Source organism: Xiphophorus couchianus, chromosome 21 (genome assembly GCF_001444195.1).
Source record: "Xiphophorus couchianus chromosome 21, X_couchianus-1.0, whole genome shotgun sequence".
Taxonomy (NCBI): domain Eukaryota; kingdom Metazoa; phylum Chordata; class Actinopteri; order Cyprinodontiformes; family Poeciliidae; genus Xiphophorus; species Xiphophorus couchianus.
Window position 1 is genome coordinate 5,804,982 of NC_040248.1, and position 24,769 is coordinate 5,829,750.

A 24,769-nucleotide genomic window follows, 5' to 3' on the forward strand; every position below is an offset into this window, starting at 1 on the left:
CTCCTGTAGCTGAGGCTGTGAAAATGGTGTCTGCTGTTGTCCATTATTTCTCTCAGTTTGTCCGTTGTGGTCCTTTACAACACCGTTTGTAATGACTTCAGGTCATTGCCAAAGCACAGCGCTGGGCCTTTTTCACCATCTTATCCAGACAGCGTCCCCAAAACACCTCAGCAAATGTTTGCTGTGTGCTTCTGTTGGCAGAAGCCGCTGAGGTTCTCACAGTAGGATAACATTTTATTTAAAGAAATGGCATGATTCAATATTGTCTCACAAAACTTTGAAACAAAAATGCATAATATGAGCTACTTGCTTGAAATTAAAACAGAAAAACAACATAATGTTTGACGAGATGTTAAACTTTTAAGAATAAATCTTTAAAATCTAAAATAACTTTTTGAAATCTTCAAATTTCACTTAATAGTACAAGAAGAGGACTTATGATGCAACTTTTTCCATGTTTTTATACTTTGATTTGGGTCTCAACTGCTTCTAAAGCCCAAGTGCTTAAAAAAACAGCCATCCGAATTTTGGCAATAAGTTGATGTTTCTTGGTGTCTCTAAAATGAGCCATTTCAAAGCAATTCAGATTGTTGAGTCACAATTGACAGGCTTAGCAATTAAATCAGAGTTCCAGAATGTTTGGTCAGCTGGTTTTATCACTGCATGCGCTGTACAATGGCTCCTGGGCAAAATAAGTGTTTTGTTGTTGATTTACCATCCAAAAACCCCTTGCTGCATTCTTGTTGTTTGTGCAGGAGGCTCCATTTCTGCTTTTCAAACATGCACGGTGGTATAATTGAGCATCTCTTTGAAGACATTTTTATGTGTGGGTGTAAACATTGAGCTGGGGTCACAGCCAGTAAGTCATAGAGGCCTCATTGTGAAAGGAGCTCAAAATAAAAATACAAAACTGATTTTATGCAAAAAAAAAAAATTTATGACATGTTTTTTGTAGCCCATAGATCAGTCCTAACCTTTGAAGATTGACAAAAGAGATTTGCTCTTGTATTGTGATGTATCAATATCAAATACCATAAAAAAGTTTTAGCATAATAGGATTTTTTTTTTCTTATCGCCAATCCAAGCATACAAGCAATTTGATGTTTTTCAGTCAGTGTGTCAGTGCAGTTTCATTTCCATTAATCCAAAACGGACCTTCAGTTTACTGTCTTGTTGGATCTGTCCGAAGGGGACTGCTACAGTCTATAAGCCAGAGCAGAAATCCTGCAGTCCAATGGAGCTGTTTGCATTGATATAATAAAGGAGAGGTGCAGTGCAGCAGGTATCAGTGAGCTAAGGAGGAGCAGAGGTGATAGACGGAGACACATCGGGCCTGCCGTAGCCGTGCCTTCAGCTCCTCTGAGAGATGTGAGGCAGTAAACACTATAAGCCGCCTGCAGCTGTGTCATACATATTATTAGGTTAGCTGAGGAAACCCAAGCCTAATCCTCTTCAACTCTGCAAGGCAAAGCAGGGAATCTGCGCACATTCATTATCACACTACGGTATTTATAGATTTTATTCAAGTAAATCCGTAACTTTGCGTGTGGCACATAATAGCACGTGATAAGCAGGAACTTGATATTTAAGGTATTTTATTTGCAATCATTACAGGATTGTAAGCACCTTAAGAATTGTAAAGAGGAAGGAGGAACATCTCAGAACGGGAGTATTGTAATATTTCCTTGTACCTTATCTGAACAAAATATTAAGCAAATACTTTGTTTACATGTAGTGTTGAAATGAGGACTCACAATCAAAAGTGTTTAACTGTATTATTATGCTGTTGGTCGATGAATTTATTGACCAGTAGAAGTTCTTAGTTTAGAGAAAAGAAGAATAAACAGATTTGTCAGTATTTTTACCTGCTGATCACACATTGTGTGTCATAATTGTCCAATTCTGGGTGGTAGTAGGTGAAGATTGTCCTAAGATTGAGCCTTGAGGAGCTCCTACTTTGGCGTCAGGGAAAGTAGAACTAAGTCTTTGCTCCACCCATCCTCCTACTCGCTAGTTAATCTTCAAACAATCCACAAATAGAGATATTTATGTTTTTATTTCCAACATGACTAAGTAAGAGAGAAGAGTAATAACCTTCTTTCTGCCAGTTGACTAGATAGTAGGCAGCAACCTGTGGGGGAGGGGACATGATGAAGCATTGCTCTGCATTTCATACAGGCAGAGAAAAATGATGACTGCAGCTTTCTGTGGCCTCTGTAAGACTGAAGGATGAGAACGCTTTCACCTTATTTATTTAAAAAAAAAATTCTTTAGAAAGAATTACAAAAAAATCTCTATTTTCTCTTCCTTGACCTCTTAGTGACCCTTCCGCCTCGTTGGTTTATTTACATAACAATTAACCCACATTTCCACCTACACTGATTATACGGCCTGACAGTTATCGTTTGAGGCCTAGCACAAGGTGTCACTCAAAGCAAAATACAAGAGGCAGTGACGAAGACGAGCCACAGGGAGAGGAAGATCAAAGGGTTAGGGTTCATTTAACCTCAAGTTGTTTTAGTATTTGACAGATATGCAGCTACTAATCCTCATGAATAACGTTTCCTGTGTCATCATTTTCCATCAAAGAAGTTCACAGACATTTTCGGGGAAAAAAGGTCTCTTCATGGAGTCTTTGCTCCGATGGAAAAGTTCTGACTGTTCTCCATTAGTTTCAGTTAAATTTTTTTAAATATTGTTTTAATTTTGACAGTCTGCACTTCTCAAGCTGTTACAGAAACGTATGGAAATTCATACAGGCCTAATTTATGCACCTTAGTTTTGGTTTTCATAATGAGCGTGGAGCACCATGCATTTATAAGACTATTTGCTATAGACTGATTGGGAATAGTACACTATCTACTGTATATATTATTGGATAACTAAAGCCTTTTTGGTGTCAACACAGGAAATAACACGTTTCCTTTTTGATGCAAAGGTATTCATTATTTTTTATTTGTTATTCAGGTTAATCAATCTGTGCTTTTATACCTATTCAACTTTCAAGAACCGCTGAATCAGCCATATAACTGAAGAAAATGCAAACTGTTACAGTAGTGTTGGGAACATCAGTGCTGCTGCAACATGTCTAGCATTGAGTTGATATGTTAGCCTTGAATATCTTCGTTGTTAGGCTAACTCCTTTTAGCACAACTTTCACACAACAATAGTTTTATTTCTACAACCCATCAGATTATGTTTTGAAAAACCTTTCTTAATTCCCCAGTGGAACTAAGAAAGGCGGCTTCGTCGTACAATTGCTGTTTGCTGATGTTGCTTGTGCGTCAGATTTACCGGTGTACCAGAAACATGTAAATACAAACGTTCCACCTTGTGTTAATATTTTTAATACATTAAAATCTATGCAATCAAAATTAACATGTTAACGTCGCATCAATTATTTTGAAAACCATATTGTCTGCTGTTAAACTTATCAAAATGTTTAGCAGCTAATAGATTTAGACCCCCTAATCAAACTTAAATTGTGTATTCAATAATTATTTAATCTTGTTTATTAGGTTGCAGTCTAACTCTTTAGGAAGAAGGGGAAACCATGCTGCAGTTTACTTTTTTATTGATCGATTGAGATTTGGGTCTTTTAAATTTCTTATCTGTGCAGGTTGAGTTAAAACAGGAACAGAGCCAGAAAATAAATAAATACTGTCATACTGAAAACTGAGCCACTGACCGGTTAAACTGACAGGCCCTAGATATCTAGTTCAGGTTAATAGGTTTGAGTTTTTTCCCCCTTTTTTCACATCCAGGTATACTTTGTAATATCTCCAAATTTCAAAAGAGGTTTGACTTCTCAGTTTCATTTGACTCATTTTATTGCACATTAAGTGTTGCATATTAATTACTTCTTCATAAAACTACAACATTATGATTTTGTAAAATGTTTATTCATATCTTCCAGGGTTGTTCTTGAAGAATTGTACGTCATTCAAACACTTTTGATCCTGTTTTATTTTTTTTTTTTTACTTTCGAAACAGGAAATATATCTTGCTGCGATAAAAATAATTTCACAGATTTGCAAACCATTTTTTCCACAAACATCAAAACTTTCTTTTATGACACCATTAACAAAGAGTGATGTCTGGCTTCAAGTAGAGCTGTTTCAAATGCATATGATGATGCCCTCTCTGACACTGAGTTGGTAGTTTTCTTCAGTGTCTATTTATATTTATTGTTTATTTCTTCGCTTCCAATTGAAGTTTTCGGAGCTTGTTGTGCACAAAGCCAGTTGCGGCGTAGATTTTTTTTTTTCTTTTATTACTCGTAGTTGCAGAATAAGTGTCGAGGGCAGCAAACTCTGTAAGCCTCCGCCGCAACACAAAAAGCAAGCGTGTGCTGTCAAACTGTCAAAACTCAAACTTCAAGGCTTGTGATCGGCCTGCCATGTAAGGGTTCTCCGTCTCTTTTATATCCGCGGTGTTTGTGTACGCTGTTCTGTATGAGTGACTACAGGACTCCTGCTCATGTTTGTGTATTTTCTTCCTCAATGTGTGTGCATTTGAATATACTCGACTTGAATGTTTATGAGTTTCCCTCTTGTGAACAAGCCTCACCCTCTGATCCACTTTACTGACATTATACTCCACAAACAGGCCCGATAAATGGAGATATTACCCAGCGCGGTTCACTTGGGCAATTCTCAGAGAGCTGCTGCAGTTTCTGCTTTTGAGCACAAATGAAAGTTTAATATTTAGCGTCAGAAATGAAGCATCTGTATGAGAGTCCTGATTGTGATTTTATTTAAAAAATGAAAAACTAAATATCATACACTCAAAGGTTTTGCTTTTATTTTCTACCTATTCATTCATTCCAGTCCTGCCTCCCTTTCTTGTGTCCTAGTTCAAGTCCTTGCATCCTTCCTTCTCTTCTTGTCCTTATTTCCTGCCTCTAATCTCCCATTCCTTTCTCCTTTCCTTTTTGTGTCCTTCATTTCTTTCCCTCCATCATGTCTGCATTTTTTCCTGACTTCTTTTCATCACTTTTTCCTTCCTGTCTTCCTGTCTAGTTTTTAAATCCCGCTCTTTGAACTTTAACATTTTATATTTTTAAATGAAGGAATGAGTTTGAGACTTCATACATTTTTCTACTCTCCAGCTCTTCAAGTTAAATACATTTTCAGGTTGTAAAGAGCGAAAGTTGAAGTGGACCTTGCATGAAATATTTCAATTTGATTTGTTTGAATTAAATTATGACGTACCCCTTGTTTAATCCAAACTTTGATATCACACTTATTAATCCTTCCTGTCAACGCCTATTGAAAAATAAATCAAGTAAACAGATCAAATACTGTGTCTTTAAGCAAATGAGTTAACACTCTTAAGTGTGTTTTCCCCAAATCTGTGCAGTTTACAAGAATGGAGTTGTAAGAGGCGTGATGGAAGTGTTTACAGATGGAGAGGGAGGGAGCCTTATGCTCCATATTAAATATAGATTTAACTGCTGCTGCACATGTCATCTCTTTTTGTTTCACATTTAATTGCTCCTGCATGGCTCCCAGCATTTAGCATATTGGTGAGAATACAAAAAGCCCATTGTCTCTGCGACAACAGCAACTGGGTCCTTGTGGTATTAAGATTCAACTCTTAATCTTTGGGACAGCAAAGGCTGTGCCCTTCACCACAAGAGGCTACTCTGATATGCACATTCTGAAAGGAGAGAAATCAATTGAATTGAACTCCTAGTGAGCTCAGCTTTTGACTGGGTTTTTATTCAAGATTGCAAAGAAATATTTGATTTTCACACCTTTTCTAAAAGCTTATAAAGGCTTAAAATGGGATGAAGCAGGATTGAGGATTAGGTTTGGCTTTGACCTGCTTTGCAATAACATAAATAAACCTCAGATGGAGCTATGCAATATTTTATCTAAAGAAGTATGTTGACAACATTGGATGAGTAATAATTGAGAAGTTTAGTTGGAAAAGGAATACATTTAGTTATACATGTATTCAGTCAAAGACGATTATACGTTTCACTGAAGGACGTTGTCATTCTTTGCAAAAAATTACAATTTTTGATTCACAGATGAGAGACAGATCAGAGATAGTACAGTCGACTGTGCACCAAGTCTCTGACCTGCTGATACTAATTTCTCTTTAAAAACCTTGAATGTCAGAAAAAATTTTCAACACACCTGACTCAAACAATGAGGCAGTAACTCTGGAGAAGTTGACTGCGTACTGAGGAGGTAATTCAGCCATTTGATTCAGGTGTGTTGGACCAGGAAACTTCTGTCCTAAATGAATAATTACCACCATCATTTAGCAAGTCATAACTGTAGTATAGTCTATTTTTGTGGGGGAGAAATTGTGTATTCAGTTTTTTAACTTTGTCCTATCTTAGTTTCTATTTTAATAACATGTGAGATACACTTTATCGAATATATTAAAAATATTTTTGCTTGATATACACACCACTATAGGCACTAATAAAATCTAGTTAAATTTTGCTGGCAAAATTTTGTTTTGCCAGCAAAAATGTATTTTTTTGCTTCTTGTTTATAACAATGCAGATGTTTCAAAGTAAAGAAATGTATCACTGAATGCTTACCAAACAATGCGTTTTCTCTGGTTTACTCTCACAAACCATAAAATTGATAAAATTGTTACCAGCTTCATTAGTCACTCTGCTTTAATTTTTTTTATTTTAGAATTAAATTAAGCACAACCAAATTCAATTATTGCGCTAATGAAAACTGTACTTGAAGCATTTTGTCTCGAGAAGCACAGCTGATAAACCATTAACTTTATTCTCATTTATGTTGTTCAAAATACAACGTTTTGCACAGAACATTATTACTAAATGACTATTACTAATTAAATTTGAGAGATAAAATGATACGTCATTGTTTCCAGAGTCAGGACTGATCTGGTAAAGGCATTGCTGAAAGACAGTCAAGAAGAGAGTTTAATCTGCCATTGCTTTTGATAGTTATGGTTTTATTAGCTGTTTTTATTATTTCATGCTTTGATGATTTTAAAACTAAACAAATCTATTTTTCTGGATGAATGTAATTGATGATACTTGTAAATGGTGCTGCTATCCTTCCAGGTTCCCCTTAAGAAAAAGAGAGATGGTAGATCTCAACAAGTTTTTTATTTGGTTAAATAAAGATTATTATTATTATTATTATTATTATTATTATTATTATTATTATACAATACAGGGAATAGCAAAACTAAAGATGTAATATAATTGAGAGTTTATGCAGTAATTCAGAGCTCTTAGAAATGACAGGTAATTGGTAGGGAGCAAGTTGAAAACTACATTTTAACTCAATCAGTATTAAAAACAAACAAAACAAAGACTAATGTGAGCCTGAATAGTAACTTTAGAGTTTCGCACACAAGGCAGTGAAGAGTTTTTACAGAAAGCTCTTGGGTGAGCAAGATAAACCCCCCAGATCACCAGTAATAGCCCAGTTCACCTCAATGTTTCGTTTCAAGCTCTAATGGGAATTTCATTTGACTTATTGGTTCTCTGCTGGCTGTAATTACCGAACGTCTTCAGCGAGGCTTTGTGCTTTCTCTCCAGCCAGGGACAGACTTTGTCTCAATTAGCTCTCGTTTTTATCTCCTCTCCCAACGCCTCACACCTCAGTGGCAACGACGAGCATGTTTGTACCTGCTGCCTGATGCCACGCCGCTATCAGTTCCATCCTTGGCGTGACTTTGAAGATTAGTCACTGAAGCGTGAAGAAGCTTTTGAAGTGTTGCCGATTCTTTGAAGTTTGTGATGCAAGGTTGGTCGGGGTTTCTATTTTAGTTTTTTTCTTTCCACCTTGTCAAACTGTTACACAAAGTTTCTGCCAGCTTTGAACATTTAAGGAATAAGTGGAGGGAGCAGTCAGAGGCACGAACATAACATGATAGAGATTTGGATCATCAAAATCCATCTTAGAGCTGTTTCAGACACCGGAGTACGGATGCTACAGGTCCCTTCACACTGACCTGTCAGTGTCATTTGTATGAGAACCGCAGGTACATGACAACCTGTTCAGCTTGTATTTACTCATGTTCAGATTTAAATGTTGTGTATGCTTCTCAGAAACGAGTAGTGAATTGGACTTGAGCGGGAAAAGAAATATGCTCGATGTCTCCAGTCCTTTCACTCAGGCCTGTGTGCTGGTTTTCCCAAGAGTGTGTGATATTTAGCCAGTTTAATAAAAAAACTGAAAAATGGAAACTCTAAAATAACAGACATAAGAGACAGATACTTATTTATAGCCACAGCAATCATAACATGTTCAAAAAGGAGTTAAAAAAATATATAAATCACCCCATAAACTCATATTATGTTTTCAGATGGACCCTCAACAAACAACACATTATTCACGGATCACAGGATATTTTTAACCATTCTAAATTTAAGATTAGGAAATTTTGATCATTTCTGCATAATAATGTAATGGGTAAAAGTGTCAAATGCCTTTTTAAATTAGGAAAAATTACTTCAACTACTATTTTATGAATCTTAAGGAGATACATAGGATGTAAGTAATTGGCTGATTTAGAGTCCCTGATTCAGTGATAAGAAAATAATCCTCTCAAAAGTCAAAGTCAGTGTTAATTCAATCAGGATTGCAGGATTTTAACTTGTTTGTAAAAAAGTCAGTGAAAAAGTAAATGTGGCACAGAAATCATAACTAAAACCACATCTCAAGATTTCATTCTTCTCGTCGTAGAAAACAGAACAACACAACCATAAACACAATAGTGTTTTCTAAGACGCTTTTATTTGTCCACTGGTGTGTTTTTCACCTCAGGGCCACCATCTAAATGCTAATACCGTCTTAATATTTATTCTTCCCTTGAAACTGGCATAAACTTTGCATATATTGTGCACTTGGCTAAATGATTATGACTAAAACCAAAATTGACATTGGAAACAGCAAAATGAGAGAAATCTGCCCACAGAAAAGTAACGGCCACGAAAAAAGGAAAGTCGGAGCCAACTTTTCCCGGCCAAAAGTCAACAGCTACGCTACACTTCTCCGGCCTCGTACTTCCAACATGAAACTGATGAAATCCCGGCGACTTGATAAATCGTGCCGCTTGCGGTGCGAACGTATGTCTGGACCGGCTGCATGTCACAGCAGAACCTCGCCTCTCGGTGAGCCGATCAAACGGCTTCAGTATCCGGCTGTGCTGCAGGCAAGGGCAGCAGCTGCTGGACACGGCCTCTGCTGACCCTCTGGGTCACAGCAGCAGTGCAGATGGCCAACCAGCAGTGCTGCGCTGCACCACCAGAGGAGAAGCCATGCCAAATTTATCTTCTTTTTATCGTATTGAAATTTGAGTCATAAGCAGAGGAAACTGCTGACTGCAAATAAAAGACAAGCTACGTTAAAAAAAAGGATTTTGTTTGTTTTTTCGCTTATGCTAATAATATTTTAGGTTTCTTCATAGTGATTCTGCAAACAAACCAATTTTAAGGTTATTTAAAATCCTTTTAGCTGTTGCCAAGCGTTTGAAGCCGGAATATGTCTGTCATCGTCTTACAATACAGGCTCCTGAGTGCACAGCTCTCAGAGGCAGCAATAAATTGTTCTGCAAACTGTTAATTGTAGTGAGCTGACAGCAAAATTAAATGAAATGCCCCGTTCAGTGGCGACATTCACTGACTGAGATGATGAAGCCCGGGCTGCAGCTTGTCTGCTTAATGCGGTACATTTCAGATGGATGCTTTTAGTGAAACAATTGAGCATTTCTATCTTTCCTGAAGATGACAAATGGTTTTTTAACTGCATTTATTAGAATGCTGTCTCAGAAGCTGCAATCTAGCATAAAACTGATGATATATTTTCCAAGTTTACTAGTTGCAACAATTATAATCGTACAAGAATATTTAAATATTTTAGTTAGTGTTACTGGTTTGACTTTTCTTTCTCCTGTCCATGTTAATGAAACAGAATATCATCAAAAATACATTTTGATTCAATTCAAATTAAAAAATTGTGCAAGCATGCAAATTGCATAAAGCTCGTTAGCTCTAGAGATATCTACCATGAGGACTTTTATTTTTAAAATTTTAGGTTGGACTGAAAGTATGAAAGGGAGTCATTTCATGTACGCATGAAACCGATTTTAAACTGGTGTCAAAAGACCACGGCTTAAAGCTTCATTCCGTCTCAAGCACTAAATTGAAAGTGGAAGTAAATGCCAGCAAAACACCCTGGAGCCAAAAACTTGTTGATTACAATAGTGTTTTTATTTTTTACTAATAAGTGTAGATTCAGGTGGAACGCTGTAATAAAAATTCAGGGTCAAAATCAGCTTTACTTATAGTTCTAAAGCAAGCGTTCTAATCTTAAAATTTTTTGTTTTTCTTCCTTTTCACTGTAAAATAACAAAGCGCTGTTAGCTGGGGTAGCTAGCTAGTAGCAACCTGTTAAATCTCACCAGTAGTCTTATGTAGCTTGTTGTTAACATCTTTTACAAATCTGAGATATTTTTCTGACAAAAATGTTACTTTGTTTTACTGTTTATTTAATCAGAAATGTGGATCCAGATGCTTCTGTGGTTTATTTGTCTCAGTCATTTTGCTCACTTTAAATGAAGTGTGTAAAGCTCAGATTACGTCAAGCAATGTTGCCAAGGGGGCATCAATAAATATCAATAAGTTCTAAAGTATGATTAGTGATAAGGGCCGCATTTCCTAAAGAAGCCTATTTATTCTTTTGCAGTTACATGCAGTCAAAGCAATACAGTTGCCTAAAAAGACAGAAAAGAAGTTCTAAATACTTTTTTATTAGCACAAAGTGTTAAACTTTACATTCATATTGCCGCCTATAGCACCTGATTTTATGGCCACTCTACCTCTCACTCTATCCACTTTATTCTTGATAATGCTGCTGAATAGCTGATCATGTTATTAATCTCTCATGGAATCACAACAGCTGCAGTAAAATTGTTTGTTTTGGGATGTTGTGTGCTGTACCTTTTAAGTATTCTTCTAAGTAAGTGGTTAGCAGTTAGCTAACTTTCAAAATGCTTTCTTCTGTTACACTAATTGTGCTTCTTTGGACATGTCCGCTTGAAAATAGTTTATGCACATTTTGCTGATGGTAATGTTATCATTGTTGCATCTAATGTGTAGACGTTGATGCCACATGTTTTTGTTTTCTTGTATTTTCTTTGTAAGTGACCATTAGTTTCCACATGAAAATGACAGACTAAAAGGATTAAGGCAGAAACAAAACAATCAAAAATAAGAGCTGCTAAACAGAAAACAGATTTTTGTACTTTCCTATTCTAAAATTACTTATGTCTTTTTGCGCAATGCACTAAAACTCATGTTTATTAAATTCCAGGGAGAAAATACACAGATTGTTAAATTTTTCTGGTTAATCAGATTGGATTAAAAACATAAATTATTTATTCTGATTCAAAAGCTGACCAGATTATTTTCATACTTCCATCTGGTCATTAATTTTGAAACGCTCCTTGTCTCCAACAAGCAGCAAACTGTCTTTGAACCAAAAAAAACCATCAAAATCATACTTATCTAATACTCTGCAGCATAAATGAGTTTCTCCCAGCTCCCAGGTGCAGGTAAATGAGAGCCAGCAGAGAAATTACTCCATTTGCATGTTAGCTAATTGTGTCATTGCTCTAGGCTTCCTAATAGTCAATGAATTTTCTAAGGAACAGAGTTCAGAGTGAATAAAAATGGCTGGAGCTTCAAAGCATGTAGCGACTATTTGTTGTGAAATAGGATTTGCCGCAGGTGAAAGGAAAAAGAGGTCCTGCTGTGAAGGGCTGTGGTATTGAAGTTGGGAAAGATATATGAGGCAAACATGGTATAATCTTTCTCCCAAGTCCATAACCACCCAAGTGAAGAAGAAGAAAAAACGAATTATTAAGCACATATAAAACACTGAGCATTTATTTGGTCAAACTTTTGCATTTAATGTTGCCTTCAAGCTCCATTGTTACGGTTTCATTTCACATCACCTGCTGCTAAATAAATGTAGCCAAAAATGTGAACCTAAGTGAATAAACACCAAAGCTCTTCTAGAGAAAACAAGACCAATGTTTTTTTACCATGTCGCAACCGATGCACCACACAATACATCACTCAGTTATCATTATGAAGAGTCTAGTCTCTATAGATGCTTCAACAGATTGAAGGACGAATGGAAACAGTTTGAGCATGTTAGTTCCCATTTACTCTGGGAAAGTATAGAAAATAAAATATGACTATTGGAAAATATTTTCACACTTTATTCCCTGTCCTGTTGTCTAAATCTGACTTTTGTTCTGTCCTTCCTTCCTTGTATCTTCGTTTCTCTCTTTGCTTTCATTTCTTCTTTTTTTATTCCCTTCTCTCTGTCCTTCCTCGTGTCCTTTTTCTTCTTTTGTATTATTGCTTCATCCTTTGATCTTTCCTGCCTTCCTGTTCCACTAATGTCTTTATATTCGTCCATCTTCTGTCTGTTTTTCTTTTCCTTCTCCCTCATCACCTCGACCTTCTCTTTCCTTCATTTGGTCCTTGTTTACCTTTTTTTCTCACTTTTCCTGTGTCCTCCTCCCCTTTTCATTCATTTCCTAACATTTGTTCTTCTTCTCTTTCATCTCTCATGACCTTATTTCTGTTGTTCTTCACTTCCTTATATCCTCCTTCCTTCCTTATGCTCCTATTTCCTTCTTTTCTTTCTTCCAATTTCCTTCTTGTGTTCAACTTTCTTTCTTGTCATTTCTTCCTTTTTTTTCCTCACGTGTATCTTTTATAATTTCGTTCCTTGTCTCCTACCTTGCTTGCTTTTGTCTGTCCTACCACCTTTTCTTCCTTCCCTATATCCTCTCTTTTTCCCTTTTTTCCTCCCTTATTTTCTATCTCTCTTCTTTTCTTGTCCTTTTCTTTCTTCTTTCCTCAGCTTCTTTCTTCCATAGTTTTGTTCTTTGCTCTTTACTTGTTTCTTTCACTAAAAAAACACAAAATCTGACCAAGTATTTTTAGTTTAGTTTTTAGTGCAAATATCTTAGTACACTTGAAATAAGACGCAACTAACTTACAATTAATTTTTTGCAAGAAATTGAGGCTTATTTTAAGTAAATAACTCCTTAGTATTGATGAAAATTTTGTTTATAACATGGGGAAAATGTCTTGTTATAAGTTAAATATTCTGCCAATGAAACTAAAACTTTCTCATCAGTATTAAAGAATTATTGACTTAAAACAAGTTTCTGTATCTTGCTAAAAAAAAGTTACTTGTAAGTTGTTGTCTCAGTACACTTATTTCAAGTGTACTGAGATATTTATACCAGAAATTAGACCAAAAGTACTTGGTAAGATCCTTCACCCTGCCATAATTTCTTAATGATTTTTTTTTACCATTTTATATTCTAAGACCTTAGATCCACATTTTCCCCTTTGGACATGAAAGATGGATAAACCCTTTCCTGTGTTGTTTTTAACTTTCTGTGGGACTCTGCATTGCAATTTATATAGCATCTAATTCCAACATTGCCAACAAAACCTGCTCCACATGAAAGGAGGAAAGCTGTTTATCCTCACAGCTGGTGGAAAGCTGCCATGACACGAGACAAACAAGTTTCTTTCTCTTTTTATTTGATTGCACTACTTGTATATGTTTATCCAAAGCCACTTGGAGGGAATAAATCTAAATATAAATACTTTTTTTTTTTACATAAATAGGTTTGACTAGCATTTGTTCTAATCATAAAAGAATATGGTGAAACGGTAATACAGAAACTAAAATACTGTTGTGATTTTTAGACTTGATTACTTTTCATTTAGGCTGCAACCTCCACTGAAAATATTCTATTTTCTGTCCATGTTTTACGTTATCCTATTCCAGCTATGTTTTGGTTTATGGTAAACCCCTTCATATTTGTGGTTCAGTTCTTGCAATTTTTTATTTTTTTTGCGGAGCATATCTAAAATATTAAGGGGACAAAATGCAGCTTAGGAAGCTGAAATACGAAGGTTAAAGCCTGGCGTTGGAATAGCAGCCAATGCAGGAGTGCAATTCGTTTTCCTTTTAAGTAAATTCAGTTTCAAGAGTCCAATAATTGATATGTAACAGGAAGAAGTTACTTAATGTTAATCTGGATTGGCTGTGACTTATAATCTCCCTCATTTCCCAGAGTTGACAGGGATCAGAACCACATCAGTGGAAATGAGGTAAAATAAAATCCTCACAATACGATGTACAACTATGTGACTGTAGGTTTGTTGTTGGCATTTTTATGAATTTTTTAAAGATTCAAGGATTTTATTGTCATACCATTTTGCAATTGCTTGCTTGTGGTACAAAATTTGAACTCAGGTCCCAGATCAAGAAGTCTAATAAATAAATTATGGAGAACTGTATACTATATATGTGTGTAAATAAATTAATGAATTTAAAAAAGTAAGAAGTAGCTGAATTATGTGCAGCTTGAGTACAGCAGTTTGACTGCTGCAGAGAAGAAATTGTTCTATATAACAGTTTTATATATATATGCTATTATTTTTAGCAATTGTCAATGAAAATATTTATGCAAAAAATAAACAAGCGGTTGAAGTGCATAGATATAAAAGATTTTGCAGATAAGAGACACCCAGCAAAAGCCTGTTCGAAAAACATATCTGCACATTTTCTGAGAATGATTTAAACATAATTAATGAACAGCATGGGAAGCATTGTTTTGTTTAGGTCAGTGTATTATGATCTGCTGAAGGCAGAGTGTCAGAAAGAGTAAAAGCTTCTTAAAGAGACAGTGTCCAATGTTAAGGCTTCAAATTGCAAAGTCAAATTTTTTTTAAGTTATATTTGATAAGCAGAGCATTTTTATAAGGACTGAAGGTAACATATTTACTTGATTGTGCTATAAAAAATACACAGTACCATCCATTTTAAATGTTTTATATGATTAAATACATTTTAATCTTGTTTGTCTGATCACTTTTAGGAAGGTTCACCACTTTCCATGTTGGATACCAGCTGTGACTTAGGTTTTCTGAATATTGAAGTGACTTTGTTGATAAAAAAAATATAAAAAAAACATCTCTTCTCATGACATCTCTTCTCAGAACTGAATTTAATAGACTAAATTCAGTTCTGTAGTTAGATTATCTGATGTTATATATATTTTGATATCAGCTCAAGAGTCAAAGAGGAAAAATAATATGTTCAGTTTCGGGGGAAGTACATTTTACATCGTCTCTATCAAACACATAAATGAAATCTCAGTGATGATTTATGATAACCAAAAATACTGAGGTAGGATTATAGTCCCATCAAGGGTAATTTATCTCACATTTACTAAACTTCAAACAGCTTTTAAAGAGAAAATTCAAGCCGTTCCTTCTTCTTTTTATAGACCCATGTTGCCTGGCCATTTTAAAATTTTGAATTGAATTCCAGCCCAGCAGTGTGCACCTCTACTCATAAAGCCAAAGGCAGTGGGTGATTGAAAATGTGGAGAAAATTAGTTTTATGTCTCTCCGTCTTGCGGACGGGAGCCATTTTTCAGGATAGGGGTTGATATGTGAAATGCATAATTTGACATAAAATTCATTTAGTATCTCCTTTTTTCTCATTGTGGATTTAATTTCTTACTCCAAATAAGGCAGAATGTGGCAACTGCAGGTTATCTTCGTAGAGTCATTTTCAGTCATGGTCCACAAACGTGCACAAAAAAACGACGTGCTGTGCCGCTGAGATGCTTTGGAGGCCATCATACAAATAGAGACATTGATTTACAAATAGATGGGGAGCATTTTCACAGCTGTTCGTATTGCTTTTGCTGCAGAAACATGCAGACAGACAAGATATTAATGGACAGAACCCACAAGGCAATTATTTCAGCTCTGCAGTACATGGCAGCAAGACCAATGGGAAAGGTGTATCGGGTTACCTTTCAGTGTTCTGAGTCAGTAAGCAGCATCTCCAGCTTTCTCTCACCAGTCAAGCTGCCTTGGCAACAATCAGAGCAGAGTGGCTGAGGAGAAATGTACAGCGGTGGAGATTACAACAGGAATCAATTCGGTCAGCTCCCTACCTGTGGAATAAATAAAGAACGGTGGCGTGTACTTATGTGTGCAACATCGGCAGCTAGAGGAAATTATAAAAATGATTTAAAAAGATTAAGTCATAATGAAAAGAGTGAGTGCTATCCATGATTCAATGGCTTGTTGAATCACTTTAGTAGTCGTTTTCTGTCTGACCGTATCAGTCTCTCAAGTTGTTGTGAAGGAATTTTCTCTCACTTTCCTCAAAGCTTTGCCTCTCAGTTCTCAGGTATTTCTGGCCAGGTCAATTAAGGCTGCAACATGTGACTTTTTTTGTACATATTTGCTAAAACTGTCACCATGTCGTGACAAATGATGAAGATCAAGCTCCTCCACCTCCATTCCAGAAGCTTTTCTAAGAAACATTTGGTCCAAGTCATAGAGTTTAAAAATACTTAGGAAATGTGAGTACACTTCTAAATTTGAGGAAATAAAAAAAAAATCTGTAATTATCATCATGTCTCTAGAAATAATTTTGATGATCCTAGCTGACAACATGAAACATTTGTTCCAATGTAACAGTAGGGGGAATAAAAGGCTATTTGTCTTTTTGTGCAACATGCATAAAAGTTTTATTTTAACTGCTTGTTACCTGAAAGTCAACGTGTGTCAGACGTTTGTATTTTGTCATTTTTAAAATGAGACACCACCTTTTGAAAAACTGAAACAACCGTGCGTACATGAACATCCTGGAATGAAAGAAAAACTAAAGACCTGCCTGTTTTGTGCTTTTTATCGACAAGTTGTGACGCTGCAAAAGCTGCAGTCGATTTCAAAGATGAGAGTCGCTTCAAAAGAAATCAATGAAGATCAAGATTTCCGGGATGTGGTTGTTTTATTCTGCTCTTTATAGGGGCAGTATTATGTAAATTTCACTGTTTTTTAGCTTTAAATCATGTAGAGTATTAAATTGATTCTTTCATGCATGTCTGAGAAATCCTATAATCTTCATAACAAAGCTGAGCAAAACACAAGGATGGACCTAGCTCCACCTTCGAGGTGCATCTCTTCCTTGAGGCTGCTGCACAGAGGAGCCCTATCTCTTCTTCCCACCACTTTGCTCCTTCAGACTAGCCAGCGGCAATTAGCAAACACCTGGTGGAACTTGCGCACCCGCTGAGCTTGCCATACGAGCTACTTCTCAGTGCAACACTGGCAAAAAGGTTCAAAGAGGAGCGCCGTTGTGATAACTTCCTGCAAGTGGACTTTCAGAAAGAGCAGGAGCTGTTAAAGAGACAGAGGCCCAATTTCAAGGCGTTAAATTACAAAGTCAAATTTCTTTAAAGTTCTATTTGACATATATAGCAATTTTATAACTGAAAGAAACACACTTACTTGATTGTGCTATAAAATGGCCCCATGTGCTTAGAAAACACATGCTACTGCCACTTGAAGTAATAAAGGGGCGGTAGAAACTTAACTTATATGTAAAATTTTCTGAGACGGTTCTTGAATGCACCTCCTGCTGTCATCATGATGTGATCAGGTCAGAGAATGAGACGCTTGATGGAGGTTGTAATTTTAGTTTTAAAAAAAAAGCACGGTCAGATGGAGAACCACTGATGAAATAAATGTGCGTCCTTCCCTTAAGAAAACAACAGAGAGTCAGACATGAAGTACACCAGTACGGAGCTGTAAAATAGCCACGCGACCAGCACCCCCTCCTGATTTATCTGACAACAGAAGCAATCTAACGCTTCTGCTCTGATTTGTCATGTTCGCTGTGACCTGTCTGCAAACATCAATTTGAAGTTGGTGTCAGACTGCTGGTTGGAACCGCCATAGGATGGAGGGGGAGCATGTACGTCTGTGTACCTGCAAGCACATTAATTTTCGACATCGGCTTCAGATAAACATCAAGGCCACTTGACAGACTGCGAGCAGCTCTGGTTCCCCCCACACACACCAACCCACACAGAGGAATGACAAACTGGAGCAACATCATCACTCAGGCATATTGTTGTACAGAAAAACAACCGTCACAACCTCTTATCTACTGATGAGTTGCTTCTGTTTTCATATATAAGAACGGGAAAAAAATTCATTAAAAGGGATTTAGTCTGAAGGCATTTGCTGGGCTCTCACAGAGGAAGGCGATCCTCCGATTTATGCGGCAGCATTCAGAGGTCAGAGGGGTCAGGTGTTGAACCTTCACACATGATCATAAAACCGCAGATCATTGTCACCGTGTGTTTGACTTAGAGCTTTTATTTGCTATCTCTTTTTTTGGTTTTAGTCACATTGCTGTGAAAAGGTGTGTACTTCACTATTTCAGATCAAACTGATTTTGGTATTAGATCAAGATAGCATGAATAAATGCAATGTTCAACTGATATTTTGATTTTATCCAAACAATGGTTAATGATTCTATAACTTTCCAGAAGTGGGTAGAGCACCCAGAAATTGTACTCAAGTAGAAGTAGAACTAGTTCAGCATATTTGTACTCAAATAAAAGTAAAAAGTAGCCAAGAAATTACTCAAATAAGAGTAAATAAAAATATTAGGTAGAAAGTCTTCTCAAGCAGTAAATAACTGATAAAATTATCAGTCACTTAGTATTTTAATATTACAGAATAAGACAGACCAAAATATAAAGTTAAGTGAAAATCTGGGTATTTTAAAGACCAAAATTCCAATAATTTAAATAACATAAAATTCCAAAATATTTTTTTTTCCAGATTAGTTTCTTTCAATAAAAAAACTTATGAAACTTTAACAGAAACTGGAGGTGTGTGTCTGTGTCTGCTGAATTTTTGGTTAAAACATTTTTGTTTTTCAGTCAGCGAGAAGAAAATCCAGAAATTTTACTCAAGTAAGAGTAGCAAAACATGATAATAAAATTACTCAAGTAAAAGTAAAACATACAGAGTAGTAAAATACTAAATTTTCTCCCTAAGCCTATGACTAGTTGTGTCTTGGTGACTATAGCTATTTCAAGCAGTTGTGATAACTTCCAATGAGTCTTTTACATTACTATGAAGGAATTTTGGCTGCAGGTTAGTTTTAATTCAACATGGATACATTACTTAAAGTGCAAGGTATTCTGGGTAAATACAAACAAAACTAACTGAGTCTAGTGCTAGCAGAAGAAATGGCTCATGGCATTTTGCAGAAGAGAAATCTAACAACTGCTAAATCTTAAAGCCACTTCATTTTTGTCTACATTTTATGAAGGAAATTGTGCTTAATGTCTTAAGAGATTTTTGTGTGATTTCCTTCAGTGGTTTTTGCTGCTTAAAAAGTATAGATCGCTTAAAAAGTATACTCTGTGCGTGGGAGTTCGCCCAACCAGTCTACATGTGTTTTGTGGACTTGGAGTAGGCGTTCGACCGTGTCCCTCAGGGGAAATGTTGCAATTTTATTCCCAAAGCGAACTGAATCTACTGGACTATCAGGTGTGAAAACAGCCTTCGATCCCAAGTTTGGTAGACCACATACTCCTGGAAAGGTTCCCTCACTATTCCATGTTTTCTCCATTTTCTCTCTTTGTGGTTCACTGGAGATCTTCTCCAGACTGATGAATGTCATTGGCTTTATTTATCATGTTTTTGGATGTCTTGAAATTGGGGCAAAACAATTTCTGCTTTTTAGATCATTTAGTTAACTTTGTGTTAACAGAGAAGTTCAGAAAATAAATTTATGATTTTGCAGGCGTGAAAAAATTTTAACTCCATCCCTCCATTATCTTCCTCTTAATCTGGGAACTTCTGCACATCATCTCCAATCCAGAAAGGACACTTTACCCTCTGAAAGCTGTCCATCACAGAACCACACCACCTGCAAAAATCAAACTCAGCTTATTAAAAGAACCATCAGTTATTTCATGTTTTAATAAAGGAGGCAATTACTTTCTCGCATTTATATTTTGATACCTTTATTTCCCCTTTATTAAATTAAATCAATTGGCAGTGAGTATTTATCAAGGTTTTCATGGGCGCAACCGAGGAAGTCCTTTCTTCTACAAATGTGGCACCAATTAGGAATAAGTGGGTTTCCAGTGGTGTAAGATTTATTGCCAAAAAGCAGTGTTGCAACAAAGAAACTAATCAAATAATCACAACTGTTTATTTTTGTTAAAATTAGTTAACATTGATGGAATGAAAGGTGTTGATTATGTCTTTTATAGCCTCTCCTGCTGCAAAATACACTTAAAATCCACATTTGTCCCCACTGGGTTAAAAAAAAAGCTAATAATCTGTTGGACAAAATGCAAATCAAAATAAAATTTATGTGCCCGATAGGAGAAGACTGTTTAGCTAGTCTTTCTGAGTCGTATAAACTAAGAGTCGTTTTACCATAAAGAGTGTATGCAATAAAGGAAGAAAGACACAAGTATGAGAAATGTGTGTCTGTGTGTGAGCATGATATTCCAACATCAGTGTTTCCTTGGTTACTAATCCTATTTACTGAGGATTGGATCCATTATTTAGGTTCTCAGTCTCAAAGCTGAGTAGTTGTTATCACCCTGTGTCAGGGACAGAGACTCAAAGCAGGTAAATATTGAATATTTAGTGTTTTCTCCACACCACTTCTGAGTGATTAATTCACTAAAGGGAGCCAATTCGGGGAGCATAAGCTGTCATAAAAACCTAAATTTTTACAGCTAGACTGAAACAAGCATTGAAGAGTTTCTTGTATCCATGCACCTATTGGTTTAATAATAGCTACCACAGATATAGCTGTAAGGTTGCATCCTTTCCACGGACTGGAATAATTTTTCTGATCCTGCAGCTCCTCGTCTATCATAAAAATACAACATTCAGGCCGTTAAAAGGAAAAAAAAACAGCCAGTAAAGTAAAAATAATCGCAGAGGACTCTAACAAAAGCAGACGATGGTGTTTGCTGCAGAGTTGACACAAACAGAAAGTCTGAACAAAACAGCACCACAAATTACAGCCTCCTCATTTTGCACTCGATAAAAGGACACAACAATATGTGCATTGAAACAGGAAATCTTTCAAACTGGCGGCCTCTATGTTTGGCTTCTCACAAAGCAGAAATAACCACCATGACATTCACATATTGTTGCTCCTTCTTGTGTTGCCCTCAGTCACCCAGTAATAACATTTCAGCCATGCAAAAAACATTGTGGCATGGTTAAACAGTTGACTGGCCAATGACCTCGTGTGTCACTTTACATTATTTACAGAAACTAAAGTGGATCTTTAACAAGACCCTCTTTCAGCAAGAGTGCGTCTAACTTCATTTAGTTTCCAGCAAAACACTCAGCATGTGTCATGAAGTCTCAGGCTTTTCCATAGTGCACGGATAAAAATGAAATATGTAATTGCTAGAGTAGCGTCAGTTTGCAGTGCTACAGTATAATTTAGCTCATCAACTGACAGATTGTTCTACTATTGCATCTCCTGTTAAAGATGTGTACAAAAGATTGGAAATAAATGATGCCACTCTTTGCTCTTCTTCTTTAACAGAGAAGTTTGCAAAGATCCTAGAAAGTCTGGAGAAGTCTGAATGAAATTTAAAGTTTTTTTCCAGGTTTGAATGTAAAAGGATTTTAAAAAATAGCATATTGAAGAAAGTTTATATTTTCATGCTACTTTTTTCTTCTGTCAATCTCATTTTTATTTAATTTTGTGAAAGAGATGTTGGTGGATTTCTCACTAAGATCATCTTCATTACCAGATTTTGTACAGTACAATTTGTTTGACTTACTTAATGAGATATTAACCATCAGAAGTACAAACTACCAGTCCAAAGTGTATCTGGAGTCTGAGGAAGCCATTTTGAGCACAAAATCCCACCTGATTCAAGATCCAGCTAACAAAATAAATTGAGATTGTGCCCAAACGCTAATTTCCAATGGCAGGTTTTATTATATTTAATAAGAAGAAGAAAAAGCAGCCTCAGAGTATTGCACAATTAACTCTTCAAAAGAGAAAAGGAGGCAATTAAACATCCATCCATCCATCCATTTTCTGTGCACCCTTGTCCCTAATGGGGTCGGGAGGGTTGCTGGTGCCTATCTCCAGCTACGTTCCAGGCGGGAGGCGGGGTACACCCTGGACAGGTCGCCAGTCTGTCGCAGGGCAACACAAAGACATACAGGACAAACAACCATGCACACACACACTCACACCTAGGGAGAATTTAGATAGACCAATTAACCTAACAGTCATGTTTTTGGACTGTGGGAGGAAGCCGGAGTACCCGGAGAGAACCCACGCATGCACAGGGAGAACATGCAAACTCCATGCAGAAAGACCCCGGCCGGGAATCGAACCCAGGACCTTCTTGCTGCAAGGCAACAGTGCTACCAACTGCGCCACAGTGCAGCCCGTGCAATTAAACAGTAATTTGAAAAAAATAAGCTGTTATTGGAAAATATGTCCATAGTATTAGTCTCTAAAAGTTACTTCAGGGTTACAATATATATTTGTTTTTTTACCTGGACTGGATACTTCTGAGTAGAGTTTTCGTCTGTCTGCCATATTGGATTTAACCAAAATTTTCTTGCACTTTAAGTGGATGGCCAGTAGTTGATAGTGTATTGTGTGATGCACTGGTGTCCACTTCAGTGGTCTGTGTGCATTTATAACATAAAAATCTACAGGAAACCCAAGAAAATGGCTTTCAGATAGCTGTCCACTGCAGTGATCTCTATGCGTAAAAAATTTATTTTAATTAAATTTTGTTTGGGTACATAAATAGTTGTGTTATTCAACTTTTAACCCACTATTCAATTCAATCTAAACATCAGTGCATTTAGATGAAATTGCTAATTTAGTGTGCCACCCTTCTACAGTTTGTGCCCCTTCCGGACTCCCCTAAGAAAACAAATCTAGACACCCTCTGCTAAAAGCATTTGGTCCATTTGACGTTTTATTTTAAGATTGTGCTGTTCAATATCAAACATGTTTGGTGTATTTTTCTCAGGAGCAGAATAAGCTGGATCTGGCCTGTCCAGCCACTAAAGTTCTTCCCTTCCGTTCCTTCCTTCCTCTGTGTCCCAGGAGGGCAACTGGAGGAGAATGACTGGTAAAACCCAGACCAGCAACGTGACCAATAAGAATGATCCTCGTTCCCTCAACTCCAGAGTCTTCATCGGGAACCTCAACACAGCCATCGTTAAGAAGACCGACATAGAGGTCATCTTCGCCAAGTACGGCAAGATAGTGGGTTGCTCTGTGCATAAAGGTTACGCGTTTGTACAGTACATAAACGAAAGAAACGCCCGGGCCGCCGTGGCAGGAGAAAACGCCCGGATCATTGCTGGACAGCCTCTAGGTGAGTCGTTTCTTGCATTTCAGTTTTCATTTGAAACTAATGAGTGAGTGGAGAACTGCTGCCATTGCTGCACTTTCCCCTTGAAACAGAAAACATTTCAGCCAAGCCGGGAACAGGACTGCCTCCCCTGGGAACACCGAATGCCTCAGGCTTTCCTCAGACTTTCAGTTCAGAACCTCTATTGTCTCTGAAGTACTGAACCCACTGATCTGTCTGTTTGTTGTCAAGCTGTTTTGGAGAAAATCCCCTCTGAAAGTGTAAATCATCCACTTGGGGGACTTGATTTTACCATTTACCAAACAGCAACGTGGTAACAGCAAGTCAAAGCTCTCGTACCAAACAATTTAGAGCAGAACATAATATCGCTGCAGTGGTGTTTGAGAGTTTCCTTTTCTCCTGCACACAGACTTTGCAGTGGATTGTTTCAGAGGATTTTGAGGCTGTAATTTATCCTCTCTTTAATTATATCCAAAGAAATTAGAAAATTGTGGAAAACATTAAAAAATCCTGGTTAGGGGCGTGCTGTGGTGGCACAGGGGGTTAGCACGCCCCACGTTTGGAGGCCTTAGTCCACAACGCGGGTTCGACTCCCAGTCCTGACGACCTTTGCCGCATGTCTTCCCCCCTCTCCTCACCCTCCTTCCTGTCTGCCTACTGTCGCAAAAATACGAGCCACTAGCACCGCAAAAACTCCTCGGAGAAAAAATAAATAAATCCTGGTTGTTCAGATTTCCCTCTCCAAAATTAAAGCTGGAGTATGTAACTTTTATGAGACAGATAAAATGTAAAAAATAATCAAGCTCCTCTGCCTTCTCCCAGTAGGGAGAAACAACCAATCAGAGCCAGAAGGAGGGTCTTAGCGTTATCAATCATCCTCTTGTACGATACAGCTTCTTCCTGAGTGTACCAGGACTAGTTAGCATGGCCACAATGACAGCAGATAAATAGTTTCCTGCAACGTTGCATTGTTTCTCCGCCACTATCACATTTATCAGAGTGTACATGAGGTTGACTAACAGCGCTAAGACCCGCCTCTTGGCTCTGACCAGGAGCAATATATTTCTGGAAGCTCACAGAAGAGCTTGATCTGTTCACAGATAATCTGTCTCATATTATATCTCATTAGAACCTAGTAATAGTTTAGCAAATATGTAAAAAATATATATTTTGTAAAAGTTACAAACTGTAGCTTTTAAAGAGCTATTGCTCCTGTTTGTATTTTGAAGACGTTTTGTTTGTTCCGGTGGTATCTTACATTATATTACATTATTCATGGGTGGCTGTGAATGTTGGTAGTCCACTGTTCAGTTATTTTAGTATGACTTATGGCAGCGCAGGTTGCAGGTGTTTTTCTTCCAGTTTTTCCATCCAATTAACTTTCCTTTAATAGGCTTAGATACAGTGCTCTGTGAACAGCTATCTTCTTTAGTAGGAACCTTTTGTTACTTTCTGTCATTGGGAAGGGTGTCAATGACTGTCTGCTTGATTG

The 24,769-nt window shown here is 37.0% G+C and overlaps 1 protein-coding gene across 5 annotated transcripts in view; it reads left to right on the forward strand.

Moving 5' to 3' along the window:
• LOC114137037 (RNA-binding Raly-like protein) overlaps positions 1-24,769 on the forward strand; it is a 113,586-nt gene that overhangs the window by 34,280 nt on the left and 54,537 nt on the right. For all 5 annotated transcript variants that reach the window (XM_028005532.1, XM_028005528.1, XM_028005529.1 and 2 more), the window contains one exon: positions 23,007-23,280. In XM_028005532.1, coding sequence (XP_027861333.1) covers positions 23,025-23,280 — 256 coding nt within the window. In that variant the 5' untranslated portion in view covers positions 23,007-23,024. The remainder of the gene's footprint in view (positions 1-23,006; positions 23,281-24,769) is intronic.